At 38.2% G+C, this 23,653-nt stretch overlaps 3 protein-coding genes across 11 annotated transcripts; 2 read left to right on the plus strand and 1 right to left on the minus strand.

The window, feature by feature from the left end:
* Window positions 1–6,549: 6,549 nt before the first annotated feature.
* Window positions 6,550–22,349, minus strand: LOC123728265 (GTPase IMAP family member 6-like). 9 transcript variants are annotated; one of them, XM_045700130.1, is made up of 18 exons: window positions 22,117–22,349; window positions 21,924–21,974; window positions 20,099–20,142; window positions 19,934–19,958; window positions 19,708–19,743; window positions 19,379–19,422; window positions 19,213–19,237; window positions 18,986–19,021; window positions 17,632–17,715; window positions 14,579–14,629; window positions 12,754–12,797; window positions 12,590–12,614; window positions 12,364–12,399; window positions 12,035–12,078; window positions 11,870–11,894; window positions 11,643–11,678; window positions 10,292–10,375; window positions 6,550–7,870 (listed from the first exon to the last, which is right to left on the minus strand). In XM_045700130.1, exons 2-18 carry the CDS (start codon window positions 21,931–21,933, stop codon window positions 7,137–7,139), a joined length of 1,383 nt encoding a protein of 460 aa, XP_045556086.1. In that variant the 5' UTR covers window positions 21,934–21,974; window positions 22,117–22,349; the 3' UTR covers window positions 6,550–7,136. The 9 variants fall into 9 exon arrangements, with proteins under 9 accessions (XP_045556086.1, XP_045556087.1, XP_045556088.1 ...); XM_045700131.1 differs by lacking the exon at window positions 17,632–17,715; XM_045700132.1 differs by lacking the exon at window positions 10,292–10,375.
* On the plus strand, window positions 14,815–16,198 carry LOC123728267 (GTPase IMAP family member 7-like). Its single transcript, XM_045700140.1, has 2 exons — window positions 14,815–15,102; window positions 15,188–16,198. The coding sequence occupies exons 1-2, from the start codon at window positions 14,856–14,858 to the stop codon at window positions 15,784–15,786; spliced, it is 846 nt and encodes a 281-aa protein (XP_045556096.1). The 5' UTR covers window positions 14,815–14,855; the 3' UTR covers window positions 15,787–16,198.
* Window positions 22,185–23,543, plus strand: LOC123728266 (GTPase IMAP family member 7-like). The gene is made up of 2 exons (XM_045700139.1): window positions 22,185–22,447; window positions 22,533–23,543. Exons 1-2 carry the CDS (start codon window positions 22,201–22,203, stop codon window positions 23,129–23,131), a joined length of 846 nt encoding a protein of 281 aa, XP_045556095.1. The 5' UTR covers window positions 22,185–22,200; the 3' UTR covers window positions 23,132–23,543.
* Window positions 23,544–23,653: the final 110 nt, after the last annotated feature.

Here is a 23,653-nt window from a genome sequence, read left to right on the forward strand (position 1 = left end):
ATTTATGAAACCTGTGACGGTAGAAAAATATTTTGATGTGGGGCGCCGTCCTCAAACAATCGCATGGCATGCTTTTGCTGTAATAGCTACTGTAAATCGGACAGTGCCGTTAGATTAACAAGATTTTAAGCTTTCAACCGATATAAGACAATTGTATGTACCTAAATGTTTAATATCCATCATTTTTATAATTATTTATTTGAATTGCACACCATCCAGTTTCACCGGAAGTTGTCCCGCTAGCGGGACGCCTAACCACTAGGCTACCTGCCGCCGAAAACCTGATTTAAAGCCCTCATATGTATACACTGGGTGTATAAAACATTAAGAACACCTTCAGTAGAAGAGCTAAGTGACTTCAACGTGGCACTGTCATAGGATGCCATCTTTCCAACAAGTCAGTTTGTCAAATTTCTGCCCAGCTAGAGCTGCCCTGGTCAACTGTAAGTGCTGTTATTGGGAAGTGGAAACGTCTAGGCCAGGGGCGAAAATCTGATATCCACTTTGGAGGGGACAATTACATGAAATTTTCTCAAGAGCAATTCCTGAGGGGGACACCAAAAGTAGTGCTGTAACACATAGCCTACATTGTAATATGGTAAATGTATATTGAGGAACCAAAGAAATAAGGTGTTTGCCGTACTCCTAACTACCGGTACCCAAAACTACACAACTAATCACAACAGCAATAGCATTGCCTTTAACAAATCTTAGTTCAGTCACCAGTTTAAGTTGAGAGTGGGGGTATCCATGGCATTTTCCAATTATGTTCCTATTTTACAAGTAAAAAAAATTGAGAACCTTTCATAATGTTGCCAAACAAAGACTCAACAAACTTACCTGAGACTCCCTGTCTCTGCCAGTCTGTCCCTGCATATCTGTCCCCAACTCTGCTGTCTGTGTGCCATCTGTTGCCTGCTCTGCCTAATGACATCATTGTGAAACATTTCCATTAGAATTTCATTTCTTTCTTATGAACATTTTATCAACTAGTCTTTGAGATATTAGGCTACCAGGGTTCTTACTATGCGTTTTGGTGTATTGAAAAATACTCTGTCTGTCTTTTATTTTTCTGCCTGGCTGGCTACACACACAGTGTGTAGGTTATTTACAGTAGGAGATGGGCTTCTATCATCTTCAATCATTCTATATGGGCTTCGATCTAAAAGGTAGCTAGCAAATGTGAAACGGATTAAAATGACAAGAGTTGACAGCTATATGAGTTCACCATTTACACAACATATGCTGCAACCTTTTGTAATTTTAATAGTTTGTTTCATATTGGCTGGCTTCCAACAATAGCTGAATTTGCAAAGCTAGCGAGCACCAATTCAGTTTCAGTGGTGTTTGCTATAATCTTTGCTACCCGGGTTAAATAAAGGTGAAATAAAATAAATAAATAAAAGTTCCCTTGCGACAATTTAGCTTTTGCAACGAGACCATTAAATATATTTAAGACAATGGTAGAAGAGAGTGTAGTTCTGTTCAGTTTGGACTTCAGTTTATCGCTAACCTTATCACAGGGACTTTGAAGCACTAACTTACATCATCTGCATGCTGATTCCATCTTTGACGACGCCACATAAATGGAATAGGTACTAGCTAGCTTAATAGTTAATATTTGTGTACTAGCTCTGCATATTCAGCTAGTGTGTGTGTGCGCGATTGACTGGATGAACCTCACGGCAGTTACGTAGCAAGCTAAGGAACTGGCAGTGGATCAAACCATTGTGAGGCAAAGGGCGGGGGGAGGTCCCAATCTTTTGAAACTTAAAAACGCGCTATTAAGTGTCTATAATCAGCACAATTGCTTTCATTGCGTATTATTAATATTATTTAAATTACATAGTTATGTTTCAGTGATATATTGGGGGGGACAAATCATATTTTTCCCAGGATGGGGGGGTCGTGTCCCCCCCGTCCCCCCCCGGGATTTCCGCCCCTGGTCTAGGCGCAACAACGGCTCACCCACAGTGGTAGGCCACACAAGCTCACAGAAGGGGACCACTGAGTGCTGAAGCATGTAACACGTAAAAATTGTCTGTCCTCGGTTGCAGCACTCACTACCGAGTTCCAAACTGTCTCTGGAAGCAACGTCAGCACAATAACTGTTTGTCGGGAGCTTCACGAAGCAGCTACACACAAGCCTAAGATCACCATGCGCAATGCCAAGAGTTGGCTTGAGTGGTGTAAAGCTCGCCGCCATTGCACTCTGGAGCAGTGGAAACGTGTTCTCTGGAGTGATGGATCACACTTCATCATTTGACAGTCCGACGATGAATCTGGGTTTGGCGGATGCCAGGAGAATGCTACCTGTCCGAATGCATAGTGCCAACTGTGCATAGTGCCAACTGTACATTTTTGTGGAGGAGGAATAATGGTCTGGGGCTGTTTTTCATGGTTTGGGCTAGGCCCCTTAATTCCAGCGAAGGGAAATGTTAACGCTACAGCATATAATCACATGTATGACTCAGGTCTATCTATCATGTATGACTCAGCCCTCTCTATCGTGTATGACTCAGCTCACGCTATCATGTATGAACCAGCCCCTCTATCATGTCTGATTGAGTCCTTCTCTGAGTTTGGGTAAAGTTACAGTCCTGACCTGTCTCTCCTCTCACCTTTCTCATTGTAACTTTAATTTGTCTCTACTGCCCTCTACTCTCAGTTCCTGGAAAATGACCAGTGCTTTCATACTGCGTAATGGATTAGCTAACTTACATACCCAGGGGATGTGTCCCAAATGGCACCCTATTCCCGACACAGTGCACTAATTTTGACCAGAGCCACATGGGCCCATACTGTGGATATTTAATTATACCAGTTATGACTTGAACTCACTAATGATCAGGAGCATTTTGTCACCCCTGGGAAGATCTCAATTGCATACTCCTTGCGACCTCTCTCATCTCCTCAAAACCCATAGGAGGCGAAGGTCAAAGGGGAGGGACCTCTGGCTTTCTTATCCAATGGTTTTATTTAAAAAAATGATTTAACCTATATTTAACCAGGCAAGTCAGTTAAGAACAAATTCTTATTTACAATGACGGCCTACTAGGTTTTGACAAGATGTTAGGCTGTCCAATGGGTTTTCTTCAACTGAGGCGTTAGGCTGTCCTCGGGTGGTAAAAAGGTGTATGTCAACTGTCCCATCAGGATATGACTCCATGACATATTACAATTATCTAGTTTTCTTTTCATTTATGAAAACATATTACATTTCACAAACAAATTGCAGGAAAATACAGTACAATAGTAAACAATAAAACCAAAAAGAATATCAAAGCAACTCAAATCAATGTCCTACTACATTCAAAAACATTTATAGAAAATAAATTAAAAAGTAGAGAGAAAAAAAAATCAACATCTCATGTAGATTAAAAGCCTCCCAAATTATACTATATTCAAAATATAGACATCTCAGATTCACCATTGCATTACGTTTGTTAAAATGTGTTACACCATGAGTTCTCTCTTAAAAACCCATATGCACAACAACAGCACCAAGTGAGTAATATGAAAATACATTATGATCATATTCCAAGAGAATAGCGACTTGGCCATCCGGTATCTGTATTCCAATGTCGTACAGCAGCACTCTCAGTCCGGTGCAAAGCTACTGTAAACAAGGTTATTTTGCTGCATTTCTGTCTCAGTTGTGAAAGAGGTCTCAATACAGTGAAAATTAGGGAATGTTTTGAGTGTGACAAAGGGATAAAGTGCTCCTCCAAAAAATATAATGCAAGTCGCAATTAACCATGCCTTTGAAAATTGGATTGATGTGCTGTGTAATTCAATTTAATCACCTAAGACTATGGCAGCACCATCCTCAATGAAGCACCAGCTGCGCACACACACAGAAAGAAAGCATTCCAGGTGAAGCTGGTTGAGAGCATGCCAAGAGTGTTGGGCAGAGAGCCTAACTAATAATGAAAAAACAGATATTATATAGGACCTAAAAAGCTTAGTCAGACTGGTTCCAACTCCCATAAGCCACACAGGATGGTGTTTTACCCCCAACCCAGCTTAGTTTCCCAGATGCCAGGAAGATGAGAATGAGGCATTGTTCTAAACTCTTCCAGGCTATCTCTATCTTGGGTCACACACACCACATCTTGTCTATAGAATGCCAGCTTTAGGTAATTATCACCAAGTCATTGTCAGCCCAAGCGATCTAGCAAAACACATTTCCTTGACCCTACACCCAGACTATCTGCAGGAAGCTAGAGTAGAAACCATCTATTGCCAGCCCAAGCTTGAAAGGACTCCTCAGTTAACTCAGAAAGAGAGAGAGAGAGTCCTAAGAACCTTACTCTATTTCATAAAACAACAATTTGGTGCATAAATATAACATTATCTTGTAATCCTGCTACCACAGGGTCTGTAGTGACACCTCAAGCGATGCAGTGCCTTAGACCGCTGTGCCCCTCGGGAGGCCTTTGACTTGCTAACTGGTGGTAGTTATACATGTGCTGTGTTCCACCAGTTGGCATTTCAGAGATTCCTAGTTCTGACTAGCATTTGAATGCGGCATGTACCAAAAAAGGTGCTGAAAGGTTTTTTGGGTGCCGGTACTTTTTATATTTACAGTTGAAGTCGGAAGTTTACATACACCTTAGCCAAATACATTTAAACTCAGTTTTTCACAATTCCTGACATTTAATCCTAGTAAAAATTCCTGTTTTAGGTCAATTAGGATCACCACTTTATTTTAAGAATTTGAAATGTCAGAATAATAGTAGAGAGAATGATTTATTTCAGCTTTTATTTCTTTCATCACATTCCCAGTGGGTCAGAAGTTTAGATACACTCAATTAGTATTTGGTAGCATTGCCTTTAAATTGTATAACTTGAGCCAAACATTTCGGGTAGCCTTCCACAAGCTTCCCACAATAAGTTGGGTGAATTTTGGCCCATTCCTCCTGACAGAGCTGGTGTAACCGAGTCAGGTTTGTAGGCCTCCTTGCTCGCACATGCTTTTTCAGGTCTGCCCACAAATTTTCTATAGGATTGAGGTCTGGGCTTTGTGATGGCCAACAATACCTTGACTTTGTTGTCCTTAAGCCATTTTGCCACAACTTTGGAAGTATGCTTGGGGTCTATGTTCACTTGGAAGACCCATTTGCAACCAAGCTTTAACTTCCTGACTGATGTCTTGAGATGTTGCTTTAATATATCCACATAATTTTTCTACCTCATGATGCCATCTATTTTGTGAAGTGCACCAGTCCCTCCTGCAGCATAGCACCCCCACAACATGATGCTGCCACCCCCGTGCTTCACGGTTGGGATGGTGTTCTTCGGCTTGCAAGCAGCCCCCTTTTTCCTCCAAACATAACGATGGTCATTATGGCCAAAGAGTTCTATTTTTGTTTCATCAGACATGAGGACATTTCTCCAAAAAGTACAATCTTTGTCCCCATGTGCAGTTGCAAACCGTAGTCTGGCTTTTTTTATGGCAGTTTTGGAGCAGTGGCTTCTTCCTTGCTAAGTGGCCTTTCAGGTTATGTCAATATAGGACTTGTTTTACTGTGGATATAGATACTTTTGTACCCGTTTCCTCCACATCTTCACAAGGTCCTTTGCTGTTCTGGGATTGATTTGCAATTTTTGCACCAAAGTACGTTCATCTCTAGGAGACAGAACGCATCTGCTTCCTGAGCGGTATGATGGCTGCGTGTTTATACTTGCGTACTATTGTTTGTACAGATGAACGTGTTACCTTCAGGCGTTTGGAAATTGCTCCCAAGGATGATCCAGACTTGTGGAAGTCTACAATTTTTTTTCTGAGGTCTTGGTGGATTTCTTTTGATTTTCCCGTGATGTCAAGCAAAGAGCCACTGAGTTTGAAGGTAGACCTTGAAATACATCCACACCTTCAATTGACTGAAATTATGTCAATTAGTCTATCAGAAGCTTCTAAAGCCATGGAATTATTTTCTGGAATTTTCCAAGCTGTTTAAAGGCACAGTCAACTTAGTGTATGTAAACTTCTGACCCACTGGAATTGTGATACAGTGAATAAGTGAAATAATCTGTCTGTAAACAATTGCTGGAAAAATGACTTGTGTCATGCACAAAGTAGATGTCCTAACCGACTTGCCAAAACTATAGTTTGTTTACAAGAAATTTGTGGAGTCGTTGAAAAACACATTTTAATGACTCCAACCTAAGTGTATATAAACTTCCGACTTCAACTGTAGGTGCTGGTACTCCTCATGTAAGATGGATGAGCACCACCACAACTCGAGCACTGCACTCAAACCTGTGGTTTGATTTTCTATTGATTTGATGAATAAAAGGGTTCAAGGAGTGTGTTTTCCCTGTATTGGTGAAATATAACCCTTCCTAGGCCAAGGTTGGTGAGGCGCAGTTCCCCCAGCAGAAACATTAAGTGCACCTGGAAAACCACTATATGAATCCCATCCATTATTATTATTATATAGACAATATTACTTCTTAGCTTCAAAGACTCCTGATGTTACACAAAGCAAATGCATAAACATTAATTGCCAAAGTATATTGTCATATGATTGAATATTGGGCAAATTAGTTCGACACATTTTATTTGCATGCTTAAGTGTAGCATTTAGGTCAGTGGTTCCAATTTCTCAGGGTTATCAAACCTGATCATCAAACAATTTAATAACACCTAATAACACATTTACTTACATTACAAATCTACTAGAATTATTGTGTGACTAAAGATGTCAATATGAATTAATTCCTGTACTCAAAAAGCATAGTTCATATGATTGAAAACCTGATTGAAAAAAACTAGTAAAGATTGAGCCATTGATTAAAATGAGCTTATTTGCATTACAGTATATGCATTACATTACATTTTAAAAAATCATCTTGGCTGGATAATGTTACTGTTTAACCTCCGAAGCTTGATAATTAAGCCAATAAACCCAAGTATTATAATTTGTGTTTTAAATCTGTATGTCTGTCTAACTTTATACAACACTATACATGCATGGTGACGTAGATTCAATCAATGGAAGACATTTAGTATAATACACAGCAAGGTACAAATCTATCACTAATACACAACTTTAGTCACAAGGACACACAAAAGTGACCTAAAGCAATCATTGGTGACATTTAATTCATCTTTGTTAACATAATCAGAGTTAGAGAAGTGGGCAGAACTGTTTTATTTTATTTACCTTAGATTGGGAGTCTGGGGACATATTAGTTTGTTTTCTCCCACACTCCTTTAACTCTGGGAACAACAGGTCTTTTAACTCTGAGAATCTCTTTTCGAGGCCTAGGACTTTGCAGATCTTCTCCATCAGCTCCATCACCTGACGACGGTCTGGGTCAGTGTTTCTGAACACATGGTACCTGTTCCCACAGAGCTCAACTATCTGTTGAAGATGAGGGTCTGACTGGATGAACATCTCTATGTTCATATTTTTCAGGTCCTCTCCATGAGTAAAGAGGACAATTGTTTTCTCTCTGATTTTACTATCAAAGGCCTTTTCCAACTGGTTTAAAATCTCTCTCTTACCCTTTGTGAATCGGCCAATTTTAATCACCAACAAGCACACAGACTCATCTCTCATCAAGTATGTTTTGCATTCCTTAACATGTGTGTCTGATTGTGTGCCAACATTGTCATAGAAGAAGTCTGGGGTATCAATGACCCTCCCTTCCATCCCTTGTATTTGCAGTTGTACTTCCTGACACATTTTTGTAACAGGTAAAGAACTTGGATATGATTTAAAAACAGGATTTGCCCCCCATATTGTGTTGCCACTTGCGCTCTTCCCAACACCTGCCTGTCCCAGTAATACAATGTTCAAGCTGTAGATGTTTTTAGGTTTCATCTGTCTTGTTTCTTGTTCATTCAGCACCTCGGGATCTATAAAGCAGTGGTACAATTTAGGCTACATCTTACATAAAATTCATACAGTATATAGACCCATTCACATATTCATATCAAATGTTACTTCTTTACATCAACTTTGGCAGTGTAACTAATGATTACGGATCATTCTGAATGAATCGTGAATAATGATGAGTGAGAAAGTTAGAGGGTCAAAGATCAAACCCCCAAGACATGCTAATCTTTCACCATGACCAATAACAGGAGAGGTTAGCATGTCTTGGGGGTTTGATCTTTGACCCTCTAATTTTCTCACTCATCCTTATTCACGATTCATTCAGGATTATCTGTAATCATGGTAGCATTCACATTAATGTAGAGGGGTTTAGAAACATATTATACTATTTACAATAAAAGGTGACTTTAAAATGATACATTATTTACCATTCATTTATATTGGGCACAAAATAATCTGAAACACAACCAAAACTAACTGCAAATGCCACACGCTTGATGTAGTCATTGTGTGCTAGGAATATGGCACCAAATATTAAACTTGACTACTTTCTTTACAAGACTCTTGAGATGTGTCAATTTTGACCCATACATTGAGAATAGTTTTTTTTATTACTTGTTAAAGAAAATCTCTTTCTCTGAGAAATTGTATTAATATAAACATTTCCATATTTTTTTTACATAAAATATAGCTCAGTATTTGAATTATTATATTTTATACAGTCATTATGTCTCATCTTTATCAAGGATGTCAAGAATTTCAGACCCCGCTGTATATAGGGCTTCTTACAGAGCATAATCAGACAACCCCATTGTAGAATAGTTGACCTATTTACCTAGTCAGCTTGTCATTGTGCGTTCCATTTGAGAAATAAATATTCCTTTCGAGGTGCATTCAAGTTGATTTTTTTTTACCTTTATTTATCTAGGCAAGTCAGTTAAGAACAAAATTCTTATTTACAATGACAGCCTACACCGGGCCAACTGTGCGCCGCCCTATGTCACTCCCAAACATGGCCGGTTGTGATACAGTCTGGATTCGAACCAGGGTCTGTAGTGACACCTCTAGCACTGAGATGCAGTGCCTTAGACCGCTGCGCCACTCGGGAGCCCAAGTTGCGCGTGCAAAAGGGAGAGAAACATGTTCTAATAAGCAGTCAATGCATAACATTTCTTAATGCAATCGCAGGAAAAACAATTTTGAAAGCAGTGTGTTAAAAAGAGGGGGATCCCAGCTTTCCATCGCTACCTCATTTATTTATCCTAAATCAGTGTATATCAGCATAGTTAGGTAAGTAATTCACTGACTGCTATGGTGGAAAAATTACAAGATTATGTTAATGCTTTTATTGCATCAAATGGTTGTTTTATTCAACAAAATAGAGTATTCTGTTAACTATTGTGTGTGTGTTCTACTGAGGATGGGCCTCTGGGAGATAACACTGACAGGAGATTTACGATGTCTTTTGGGTGATAAAACCTAAAGCGCATTCCAGAGCATGAGTTAATGTTTCTGTTCTATACCATACCAGGGAGAGATGGTTCCAGTTTGGAGTAGGAGGACCAGACACTGGTCTGTACAATGAAAACGGTTGACATAGCAGATGCTGTCTGCTATGTATTATAGATATCTTTCATACAGATCTTAACCTTGTGACCCATTCTATATATCTGTTGTTCGTCATGTAGGTTGAGAGGGGTGTATCTTGGCTATAAAAGACCTTTGTACTTTTGACTTGGCACTCTCAACGGATCATCAGAAATGGTGATTCGTCGACAAGCCATTGCTATTGCAAAGCTCTCACTAAAAGATTTAGTTTAAATATAACTCTGACTTGTCAAGTCTGACTTGTATAAGTTTGTTTCTCCTCATTTGATATTAAAGAAATTAACCACCACACTGCATAGTAACATGTAACATGGTTCAATTGTAACAGGTAGGCCTACATTATAGTCACTGTGTTGCACGTTTTCTGGGATATTCAAGTCATCAGTACATTGCTAATCATGTTTAGAGTTTGGGATCTAGCTAATGATTAGCCCAATGGGGTATGCATATGGGCTAATCAGCATACTGTATTCATTGGCGAAAATCTGATATCAACTTTGGAGGGGACAATTACATGAAATTTTCTCAAGAGCAAATCCTGAGGGGGACACCAAAAGTAGTGCTGTAACACATAGCCTACATTGTAATATGGTAAATGTATATTGAGGAACCAAAGAAATAAGGTGTTTGCCGTACTCCTAACTACCGGTACCCAAAACTACACAACTAATCACAACAGCAATACCATTGCCTTTAACAAATCTTAGTTCAGTCACCAGTTTAAGTTGAGAGTGGGGGTATCCATGGCATTTTCCAATTATGTTCCTATTTTACAAGTCAAAAAAATTGAGAACCTTTCATAATGTTGCCAAACAAAGACTCAACAAACTTACCTGAGACTCCCTGTCTCTGCCAGTCTGTCCCTGCATATCTGTCCCCAACTCTGCTGTCTGTGTGCCATCTGTTGCCTGCTCTGCCTAATGACATCATTGTGAAACATTTCCATTAGAATTTCATTTCTTTATGAACATTTTATCAACTAGTCTTTGAGATATTAGGCTACCAGGGTTCTTACTATGCGTTTTGGTGTATTGAACAATACTCTGTCTGTCTTTTATTTTTCTGCCTGGCTGGCTACACACACAGTGTGTAGGTTATTTACAGTAGGAGATGGGCTTCTATCATCTTCAATCATTCTTTTTGGGCTTCGATCTAAAAGGTAGCTAGCAAATGTGAAACGGATTAAAATGACAAGAGTTGACAGCTGTATGAGTTCACCATTTACACAACATATGCTGCAACCTTTTGTCATTTTAATAGTTTGTTTCATATTGGCTGGCTTCCAACAATAGCTGAATTTGCAAAGCTAGCGAGCACCAATTCAGTTTCAGTGGTGTTTGCTATAATCTTTGCTACCCGGGTTAAATAAAGGTGAAATAAAATAAATAAATAAAAGTTCCCTTGCGACAATTTAGCTTTTGCAACGAGACCATTAAATATATTTAAGACAATGGTAGAAGAGAGTGTAGTTCTGTTCAGTTTGGACTTCAGTTTATCGCTAACCTTATCACAGGGACTTTGAAGCACTAACTTACATCATCTGCATGCCGATTCCATCTTTGACGACGCCACATAAATGGAATAGGTACTAGCTAGCTTAATAGTTAATATTTGTGTGCTAGCTCTGCATATTCAGCTAGTGTGTGTGTGCGCGATTGACTGGATGAACCTCACGGCAGTTACGTAGCAAGCTAAGGAACTGGCAGTGGATCAAACCATTGTGAGGCAAAGGGCGGGGGGGGGTCGCAATCTTTTGAAACTTAACGCGCTATTAAGTGTCTATAATCAGCACAATTGCTTTCATTGCGTATTATTAATATTATTTAAATTACATAGTTATGTTTCAGTGATATATTGGGGGGACAAATCATATTTTTCCCAGGATGGGGGGTCGTGTCCCCCCGTCCCCCCCGGGATTTCCGCCCCTGACTGTATTTATTTAGCCAATAAGCTGCATCAGTTGAGCTACAGATGATAATGCTTATTGCTAATAGCACACCTGCCTGATAATATGGACCATGTATAACAGGAGTGGGAAAATTGAAAGGGGTGAGGCTGTAGTGGAAGAATGAGAGAAGATGATATACTCGCGACTTGCTGATGCCAGCCTGGTGTGTTGATTCAATTTGGCATTGTGTGAATGGATGGCTGTATTCACAGTACAAAGAGTTAGATACAACTTACTAGGTTCAGGGGTCTTATCTTGGTCTAGGTTTGAACCTAAAACAAGATTGTCAGAAAACACATGTAAGCCTTGAGAAATATATAGTACCAGCTATTCTATACTAATGCACTTTTTATTAAATGTTCATCAGCGCCAAAAACAATGCATTGAGTAGCCTAAAACATTCAGTTGATCACATTTTTTATCTTTTGAACCTTAAAACTATACAAGGTCATTTTGTACTTACCTGTGCAAGGCATGACATCTTCCTTCTAAAAGGGAAGTAAATAACTATTTGTGAAATAAAATAATCCAAAAACAAAGTATGCTTTATCCAAAATCTTTTTAGTGCAGACCCATCACACTTTTTGGCCATTTCCATTTCAATCAAACATTGTCATTTTGTATTTACCTCTCGCTTTCCGGTATCTATTCTGGTGTCGTCCATCTTTGAACCTGTTAAGGGAAATAAATATATGTTTAGTAATCAAACCTTTGACACATACAGACTAACCACTACACATTATTATAGTCATCCACTTTGTGACATGTATTTGGCGTCAAGCATAACGATCATTCATAGCAGGAGCGGGCAACTTGAAAGGGGTGAGGCTGTAGTGGAAGAATGAGAGAAGATGATATACTCGCGACTTGCTGATGCCAGCCTGGTGTGTTGATTCAATTTGGCATTGTGTGAATGGATGGCTGTATTCACAGTACAAAGAGTTAGATACAACTTACTAGGTTCAGGGGTCTTATCTTGGTCTAGGTTTGAACCTAAAACAAGATTGTCAGAAAACACATGTAAGCCTTGAGAAATATATAGTACCAGCTATTCTATACTAATGCACTTTTTATTAAATGTTCATCAGCGCCAAAAACAATGCATTGAGTAGCCTAAAACATTCAGTTGATCACATTTTTGATCTTTTGATCCTTAAACTATACAAGGTCATTTTGTACTTACCTGTACAAGGCATGACATCTTCCTTCTAAAGGGAAGAAAATAACTACTTGTGAAATAAAATAATCAAAAAACAAAGTATGCTTTATCCAAAATCTTTTTAGTGCAGACCCATCACACTTTTTGGCCATTTCCATTTCAATCAAACATTGTCATTTTGTACTTACTGGGTTTCTGTTGTCTGTGTTGGTGTGGCACGGGGTTTTTGGACCTGTAAAGGGAAATAAATTGGTTTAGTAATTAAACCTTTGACACATGCAGACTAACCATGATTCTAATTTCTACATGGCTTGTTCTAGCAACTCAGAATACGTTTGAAATATAGCTATGTCCAGCTAACATCATTGTTCATGATAGCCAACTACAATAATTAAAACAATAAAAATACCGCCAAAAATGTTTTACTTTCACTTCCTATAAAACATATTTCCCTCACCTCAATGTTTTGAGATGCTGACATGATTTTACCAGGGAATGACCTCTTGCAAAGAAGTGACACATATTAATCTTAGCACCTTCGATTGTGATAAGTACTGTGACAACCAACCCATGATGAGACAACTGCCCCGATCTCCCTTATTCAATGCACACAGTTATTATTCCAGAATGTTTTTGGAAGACACACAAATGAAGCTCCATGATCACGATGAGATGGATGTAATGTGAGAATTTTTGTCAAACAACGAATGTCTTGCATGAACATGTAGTTTTCTTTAGTCATTGTAGTTCATTGACATTTGGCAAAATGTTGACTAAACGGACTAAATGAATATTTGTTTTTATTTTATTATTTTAGAGATCTGCGTCGCGCGGGACTGATTTCTTCATACCCCACCCGTCTGCTCCAGCTGGATTCTTGTCTGACTCCCACCCGCTCCAGCTGGATTCTTGTCTGACTCCCACCCGCTCCAGCTGGATTCTTGTCTGACTCCCACCCGCTCCTGCAAGAACTAGGGCTGTATCCCCCCCAAAAAAGCGTCTCAGAGTAGACAGTTGGTCGTAAGGGGTGAGAAAAGAGACATTTTACTTCTACTCAAATCGGATAAAAATTAAAGTTATGCATGAAGAGACTCTAGTCATAAGATTCCCACCTAGTCGATATATTTAGGGCACCTCATTAGCTGTCCTAACCAGTTAAGACTTCCCATCGGGTGTCTTGATTATATAAAAAGGTAGTGAGTCAGTAATTCCTGCGCCACAGACAGTTTATTTCTTTGGAGTTGAAAGAAGGTTTTGATATTTCTAAATGATCAACCTATAAATAATCTACACCTACATGCAACAGTACATTTTACGCTTTCGACAACGATTTTAAATGAGGCCTAATTCACATGATATGCCTAAATACATATAAACACTAACGTTAGGCTAATAAATAATCACATATTTTTCTGTCGATTATTTCATTAACCTACGTCATGTTATTTCATGTTCTATAGGCATGCCTATACATTGGGCAGTTGACAGCATCTAGGACCTATGTGTTCGTGCTGAACTTGTGGATACCATTTTTATGTTTCTGCATCCAGTTATTTTAAAAAGTTAGAAATCTATAGAAACTTTGAGAACGTATACACATATATACTGTATATATGTTTTCTAACATAGGCATTCACCTTTTTTTCATATTCTTAATGTGTCCATACTTTCTATGAGTTTCAAGTAGAAAGAGAAAATAGCCTAATTAATGAAAAAAAACGACGTGATTTGAAATCATCTGTAATTATTCACTTTTTTCCACAACTGACACCACTGGCCCCAAAACATTATTAAAAAGATTTTTAACAGCAACTGTATTCACAAAATTGATGGATTATATTTCTAATAATGTTTACAGCTTTGTGATCCTATTTTTCACATCAAAAAACTTATTGTATTACGCTGTCTTTAACATGTTAAGAAAATTCCCCAAATGTTACAATTTCCAAAGTTACGAGGAATATTCCCTTCCTTAGCAACCCTGGGTTAAATCATTTATAAAGTAACACTTACTTTCTGACATGTTCCTCTTCTTGCTCTGGCAAATGCCACTGATATGAAAACCTGAAAGGAGAAAATAAATGGACCTTATTCACACTGGGTGTTCAACAATGTTATACATCTCAAACCAACATTCAAATCATGCCGTTTTGGAAGGTCTGTCCATCAATTTGTTTACAGGTTGAATGTCAGGAAAGTTTAGTACTTTTTTCTATACGTCAATGGAGCACTTCCGCTTTTTAAATGACCACGGCGGTGGCTTTCAGGTCCAAAGGGAGGTCTTCGGCATATGGTCTGTGTAAATGTGAAAGGGAAAGTAGTCGTACGTCTTCCTTATATATGCTGTATAGATGTAAGAAAAGCTGTGTGGGCGGTTCTAAGAGAGCTCGGTAGATATAAAAATCACCAAATATTTTCTCTAAATACATTGTTGTTTAGTCTTCTCTTCATTTATTTGAAAATTAATCAAGACGAAATGGGTAGTTCAAACTCTACCCCTGACCGTCCTCCTACCCCTCCTAGAGCTGTGCCTGCAGGTGAGAATTGATTGATTTCTGTAACTTTACATTTGAGTACTGATTTTGAGGGATTTGATCACTTACAATGTATTATCTTTTACAGGCCGTGACATTAGAATTGTGATGATTGGAAAAACTGGAGCGGGTAAAAGTGCTACTGGAAACACCATTCTGGGAAACAAACTTTTTACATCTCTTCCAATAGGTAGCTCAGTGACTGAGAGTTGTGTTAAAGAAAGAGTTCAGGATAACAGATGGATATATGTGGTGGACACACCAGGACTGTTAGACACTGGGAAGACTCCAGAGTATATCGAAAAAGAGATAGTGAGGTGTCTTCAAGAGTCAGCCCCTGGTCCTCATGCTTTCTTGCTGGTGGTGGAGGCAACGACATGGAAAGAGGAGGATCAGAATACTGTGGACGATCTGGAGAGGCTCTTTGGACCAGAGGTCTTCAAGTTCATGATTGTGCTCTTTACTCACGGTGATAAACTTGGGGGTCAAACAATTGAAACCTTCGTACGTGATGGTAATCTGCAAGTTCGAAAAATTCTAGAACGCTGTTCTGGAAGATTCCATGTTTTCGACAATACAAAAAGTTCTAACAATAGAAATCATAGAGATCAAGTTGTTGACCTGGTCACTATGATTGATAAAATGGTGGCAGTAGCTGGAGGAGGGTACTTCCATAGAACAATTTGAATAGAATGTGCTTGGAACCTCCAACCCTGAAGGGTACACTTCCAGCTTTTACTTCCTGCTAAGGTCCACACTCGCAATGGCTGCCAGTCCAACCATTATGCCAAAATTGACTTCAATTTAGTCATTCTACTTCTATGGGTATTTCACACAAACAAGATACACAAATTCTCTGCTGATGCACATGTTCACTGACTGAGCAATTAGGTTGAAATAATATTCAAAGTGTGTTATGAATAAACATATAGAATTAGAGCATAACTACAAAATGTATAAGAAAAAGTTGTTTAGCATAATACATGTTGATCTATTGTAAGAAATCTTACTTATAATAGAATTGTAATACAATTTTTGAAATTGATAGTGAACATTGTAAATTCTGATGAAAAACAATAAAGCTTGACAATCACTATTATGGTTTGTTGATTAATATTTAGGCTGCACATCATCCAAATAGCATAGCTTTGACAAGAATGTATTAATTGTCAATTGAGAGGCTGAAGTGAAAGTGGATTTTCTTTATATTTATTTAAGATGTTGTTTAAGATAAGCTTACTTGTTTTCAGATGATGAATTGCATTGACATATTGCTAGACATCAACTACAATCGCATAACTTGAATTCAATCAAATACATTTAACAGGAAAAACAACTGAGGAAAAATATAATCGTTGGTAAATTCACTTTACACAACACAATCCCATAAGTAGGTAAAAAAAGTATAATTACACAGAACTATTTCGGCCAATAAGGGGCCACCTGTTTAGGGTTGTAAGAAAGAGTTAATTTAGACAGTGATGGAGCCCACTGCAATTCAAATTTCTATCCTCGTTGGTAAAGCCTCTAATCATTGCCAAATGTGGGTAACTAAACCACTATGAATTATCAATATTTACTTTTCGGGTGGAATTCTTTATTCTGAGACAGAGGAGAGTCAACAGATGGGATGAACCAAATCGGAGCTGGTGTCCAGTTGGTAAGTAAGCTATTGGGCATCTTCACATTGTGTTGTGTTACAACATGGAACTAATTAGATGTTTTTTATCTACACAAAATACTACAATGTCAAAGTTATATCTGTTGTTCGTCATGTAGGTTGAGAGGGGTGTATCTTGGCTATAAAAGACCTTTGTACTTTTGACTTGGCACTCTCAACGGATCATCAGAAATGGTGATTCGTCGACAAGCCATTGCTATTGCAAAGCTCTCACTAAAAGATTTAGTTTAAATATAACTCTGACTTGTCAAGTCTGACTTGTATAAGTTTGTTTCTCCTCATTTGATATTAAAGAAATTAACCACCACACTGCATAGTAACATGTAACATGGTTCAATTGTAACAGGTAGGCCTACATTATAGTCACTGTGTTGCACGTTTTCTGGGATATTCAAGTCATCAGTACATTGCTAATCATGTTTAGAGTTTGGGATCTAGCTAATGATTAGCCCAATGGGGTATGCATATGGGCTAATCAGCATACTGTATTCATTGGCGAAAATCTGATATCAACTTTGGAGGGGACAATTACATGAAATTTTCTCAAGAGCAAATCCTGAGGGGGACACCAAAAGTAGTGCTGTAACACATAGCCTACATTGTAATATGGTAAATGTATATTGAGGAACCAAAGAAATAAGGTGTTTGCCGTACTCCTAACTACCGGTACCCAAAACTACACAACTAATCACAACAGCAATACCATTGCCTTTAACAAATCTTAGTTCAGTCACCAGTTTAAGTTGAGAGTGGGGGTATCCATGGCATTTTCCAATTATGTTCCTATTTTACAAGTCAAAAAAATTGAGAACCTTTCATAATGTTGCCAAACAAAGACTCAACAAACTTACCTGAGACTCCCTGTCTCTGCCAGTCTGTCCCTGCATATCTGTCCCCAACTCTGCTGTCTGTGTGCCATCTGTTGCCTGCTCTGCCTAATGACATCATTGTGAAACATTTCCATTAGAATTTCATTTCTTTATGAACATTTTATCAACTAGTCTTTGAGATATTAGGCTACCAGGGTTCTTACTATGCGTTTTGGTGTATTGAACAATACTCTGTCTGTCTTTTATTTTTCTGCCTGGCTGGCTACACACACAGTGTGTAGGTTATTTACAGTAGGAGATGGGCTTCTATCATCTTCAATCATTCTTTTTGGGCTTCGATCTAAAAGGTAGCTAGCAAATGTGAAACGGATTAAAATGACAAGAGTTGACAGCTGTATGAGTTCACCATTTACACAACATATGCTGCAACCTTTTGTCATTTTAATAGTTTGTTTCATATTGGCTGGCTTCCAACAATAGCTGAATTTGCAAAGCTAGCGAGCACCAATTCAGTTTCAGTGGTGTTTGCTATAATCTTTGCTACCCGGGTTAAATAAAGGTGAAATAAAATAAATAAATAAAAGTTCCCTTGCGACAATTTAGCTTTTGCAACGAGACCATTAAATATATTTAAGACAATGGTAGAAGAGAGTGTAGTTCTGTTCAGTTTGGACTTCAGTTTATCGCTAACCTTATCACAGGGACTTTGAAGCACTAACTTACATCATCTGCATGCCGATTCCATCTTTGACGACGCCACATAAATGGAATAGGTACTAGCTAGCTTAATAGTTAATATTTGTGTGCTAGCTCTGCATATTCAGCTAGTGTGTGTGTGCGCGATTGACTGGATGAACCTCACGGCAGTTACGTAGCAAGCTAAGGAACTGGCAGTGGATCAAACCATTGTGAGGCAAAGGGCGGGGGGGGGTCGCAATCTTTTGAAACTTAACGCGCTATTAAGTGTCTATAATCAGCACAATTGCTTTCATTGCGTATTATTAATATTATTTAAATTACATAGTTATGTTTCAGTGATATATTGGGGGGGACAAATCATATTTTTCCCAGGATGGGGGGGTCGTGTCCCCCCCGTCCCCCCCGGGATTTCCGCCCCTGACTGTATTTATTTAGCCAATAAGCTGCATCAGTTGAGCTACAGATGATAATGCTTATTGCTAATAGCACACCTGCCTGATAATATGGACCATGTATAACAGGAGTGGGAAAATTGAAAGGGGTGAGGCTGTAGTGGAAGAATGAGAGAAGATGATATACTCGCGACTTGCTGATGCCAGCCTGGTGTGTTGATTCAATTTGGCATTGTGTGAATGGATGGCTGTATTCACAGTACAAAGAGTTAGATACAACTTACTAGGTTCAGGGGTCTTATCTTGGTCTAGGTTTGAACCTAAAACAAGATTGTCAGAAAACACATGTAAGCCTTGAGAAATATATAGTACCAGCTATTCTATACTAATGCACTTTTTATTAAATGTTCATCAGCGCCAAAAACAATGCATTGAGTAGCCTAAAACATTCAGTTGATCACATTTTTTATCTTTTGAACCTTAAAACTATACAAGGTCATTTTGTACTTACCTGTGCAAGGCATGACATCTTCCTTCTAAAAGGGAAGTAAATAACTATTTGTGAAATAAAATAATCCAAAAACAAAGTATGCTTTATCCAAAATCTTTTTTAGTGCAGACCCATCACACTTTTTGGCCATTTCCATTTCAATCAAACATTGTCATTTTGTATTTACCTCTCGCTTTCCGGTATCTATTCTGGTGTCGTCCATCTTTGAACCTGTTAAGGGAAATAAATATATGTTTAGTAATCAAACCTTTGACACATACAGACTAACCACTACACATTATTATAGTCATCCACTTTGTGACATGTATTTGGCGTCAAGCATAACGATCATTCATAGCAGGAGCGGGCAACTTGAAAGGGGTGAGGCTGTAGTGGAAGAATGAGAGAAGATGATATACTCGCGACTTGCTGATGCCAGCCTGGTGTGTTGATTCAATTTGGCATTGTGTGAATGGATGGCTGTATTCACAGTACAAAGAGTTAGATACAACTTACTAGGTTCAGGGGTCTTATCTTGGTCTAGGTTTGAACCTAAAACAAGATTGTCAGAAAACACATGTAAGCCTTGAGAAATATATAGTACCAGCTATTCTATACTAATGCACTTTTTATTAAATGTTCATCAGCGCCAAAAACAATGCATTGAGTAGCCTAAAACATTCAGTTGATCACATTTTTGATCTTTTGATCCTTAAACTATACAAGGTCATTTTGTACTTACCTGTACAAGGCATGACATCTTCCTTCTAAAGGGAAGAAAATAACTACTTGTGAAATAAAATAATCAAAAAACAAAGTATGCTTTATCCAAAATCTTTTTTAGTGCAGACCCATCACACTTTTTGGCCATTTCCATTTCAATCAAACATTGTCATTTTGTACTTACTGGGTTTCTGTTGTCTGTGTTGGTGTGGCACGGGGTTTTTGGACCTGTAAAGGGAAATAAATTGGTTTAGTAATTAAACCTTTGACACATGCAGACTAACCATGATTCTAATTTCTACATGGCTTGTTCTAGCAACTCAGAATACGTTTGAAATATAGCTATGTCCAGCTAACATCATTGTTCATGATAGCCAACTACAATAATTAAAACAATAAAAATACCGCCAAAAATGTTTTACTTTCACTTCCTATAAAACATATTTCCCTCACCTCAATGTTTTGAGATGCTGACATGATTTTACCAGGGAATGACCTCTTGCAAAGAAGTGACACATATTAATCTTAGCACCTTCGATTGTGATAAGTACTGTGACAACCAACCCATGATGAGACAACTGCCCCGATCTCCCTTATTCAATGCACACAGTTATTATTCCAGAATGTTTTTGGAAGACACACAAATGAAGCTCCATGATCACGATGAGATGGATGTAATGTGAGAATTTTTGTCAAACAACGAATGTCTTGCATGAACATGTAGTTTTCTTTAGTCATTGTAGTTCATTGACATTTGGCAAAATGTTGACTAAACGGACTAAATGAATATTTGTTTTTATTTTATTATTTTAGAGATCTGCGTCGCGCGGGACTGATTTCTTCATACCCCACCCGTCTGCTCCAGCTGGATTCTTGTCTGACTCCCACCCGCTCCAGCTGGATTCTTGTCTGACTCCCACCCGCTCCAGCTGGATTCTTGTCTGACTCCCACCCGCTCCTGCAAGAACTAGGGCTGTATCCCCCCCAAAAAAGCGTCTCAGAGTAGACAGTTGGTCGTAAGGGGTGAGAAAAGAGACATTTTACTTCTACTCAAATCGGATAAAAATTAAAGTTATGCATGAAGAGACTCTAGTCATAAGATTCCCACCTAGTCGATATATTTAGGGCACCTCATTAGCTGTCCTAACCAGTTAAGACTTCCCATCGGGTGTCTTGATTATATAAAAAGGTAGTGAGTCAGTAATTCCTGCGCCACAGACAGTTTATTTCTTTGGAGTTGAAAGAAGGTTTTGATATTTCTAAATGATCAACCTATAAATAATCTACACCTACATGCAACAGTACATTTTACGCTTTCGACAACGATTTTAAATGAGGCCTAATTCACATGATATGCCTAAATACATATAAACACTAACGTTAGGCTAATAAATAATCACATATTTTTCTGTCGATTATTTCATTAACCTACGTCATGTTATTTCATGTTCTATAGGCATGCCTATACATTGGGCAGTTGACAGCATCTAGGACCTATGTGTTCGTGCTGAACTTGTGGATACCATTTTTATGTTTCTGCATCCAGTTATTTTAAAAAGTTAGAAATCTATAGAAACTTTGAGAACGTATACACATATATACTGTATATATGTTTTCTAACATAGGCATTCACCTTTTTTTCATATTCTTAATGTGTCCATACTTTCTATGAGTTTCAAGTAGAAAGAGAAAATAGCCTAATTAATGAAAAAAAACGACGTGATTTGAAATCATCTGTAATTATTCACTTTTTTCCACAACTGACACCACTGGCCCCAAAACATTATTAAAAAGATTTTTAACAGCAACTGTATTCACAAAATTGATGGATTATATTTCTAATAATGTTTACAGCTTTGTGATCCTATTTTTCACATCAAAAAACTTATTGTATTACGCTGTCTTTAACATGTTAAGAAAATTCCCCAAATGTTACAATTTCCAAAGTTACGAGGAATATTCCCTTCCTTAGCAACCCTGGGTTAAATCATTTATAAAGTAACACTTACTTTCTGACATGTTCCTCTTCTTGCTCTGGCAAATGCCACTGATATGAAAACCTGAAAGGAGAAAATAAATGGACCTTATTCACACTGGGTGTTCAACAATGTTATACATCTCAAACCAACATTCAAATCATGCCGTTTTGGAAGGTCTGTCCATCAATTTGTTTACAGGTTGAATGTCAGGAAAGTTTAGTACTTTTTTCTATACGTCAATGGAGCACTTCCGCTTTTTAAATGACCACGGCGGTGGCTTTCAGGTCCAAAGGGAGGTCTTCGGCATATGGTCTGTGTAAATGTGAAAGGGAAAGTAGTCGTACGTCTTCCTTATATATGCTGTATAGATGTAAGAAAAGCTGTGTGGGCGGTTCTAAGAGAGCTCGGTAGATATAAAAATCACCAAATATTTTCTCTAAATACATTGTTGTTTAGTCTTCTCTTCATTTATTTGAAAATTAATCAAGACGAAATGGGTAGTTCAAACTCTACCCCTGACCGTCCTCCTACCCCTCCTAGAGCTGTGCCTGCAGGTGAGAATTGATTGATTTCTGTAACTTTACATTTGAGTACTGATTTTGAGGGATTTGATCACTTACAATGTATTATCTTTTACAGGCCGTGACATTAGAATTGTGATGATTGGAAAAACTGGAGCGGGTAAAAGTGCTACTGGAAACACCATTCTGGGAAACAAACTTTTTACATCTCTTCCAATAGGTAGCTCAGTGACTGAGAGTTGTGTTAAAGAAAGAGTTCAGGATAACAGATGGATATATGTGGTGGACACACCAGGACTGTTAGACACTGGGAAGACTCCAGAGTATATCGAAAAAGAGATAGTGAGGTGTCTTCAAGAGTCAGCCCCTGGTCCTCATGCTTTCTTGCTGGTGGTGGAGGCAACGACATGGAAAGAGGAGGATCAGAATACTGTGGACGATCTGGAGAGGCTCTTTGGACCAGAGGTCTTCAAGTTCATGATTGTGCTCTTTACTCACGGTGATAAACTTGGGGGTCAAACAATTGAAACCTTCGTACGTGATGGTAATCTGCAAGTTCGAAAAATTCTAGAACGCTGTTCTGGAAGATTCCATGTTTTCGACAATACAAAAAGTTCTAACAATAGAAATCATAGAGATCAAGTTGTTGACCTGGTCACTATGATTGATAAAATGGTGGCAGTAGCTGGAGGAGGGTACTTCCATAGAACAATTTGAATAGAATGTGCTTGGAACCTCCAACCCTGAAGGGTACACTTCCAGCTTTTACTTCCTGCTAAGGTCCACACTCGCAATGGCTGCCAGTCCAACCATTATGCCAAAATTGACTTCAATTTAGTCATTCTACTTCTATGGGTATTTCACACAAACAAGATACACAAATTCTCTGCTGATGCACATGTTCACTGACTGAGCAATTAGGTTGAAATAATATTCAAAGTGTGTTATGAATAAACATATAGAATTAGAGCATAACTACAAAATGTATAAGAAAAAGTTGTTTAGCATAATACATGTTGATCTATTGTAAGAAATCTTACTTATAATAGAATTGTAATACAATTTTTGAAATTGATAGTGAACATTGTAAATTCTGATGAAAAACAATAAAGCTTGACAATCACTATTATGGTTTGTTGATTAATATTTAGGCTGCACATCATCCAAATAGCATAGCTTTGACAATAATGTATTAATTGTCAATTGAGAGGCTGAAGTGAAAGTGGATTTTCTTTATAT

The sequence above is a fragment of the Salmo salar genome, chromosome ssa17 (genome assembly GCF_905237065.1).
Source record: "Salmo salar chromosome ssa17, Ssal_v3.1, whole genome shotgun sequence".
Lineage (NCBI taxonomy): Eukaryota > Metazoa > Chordata > Actinopteri > Salmoniformes > Salmonidae > Salmo > Salmo salar.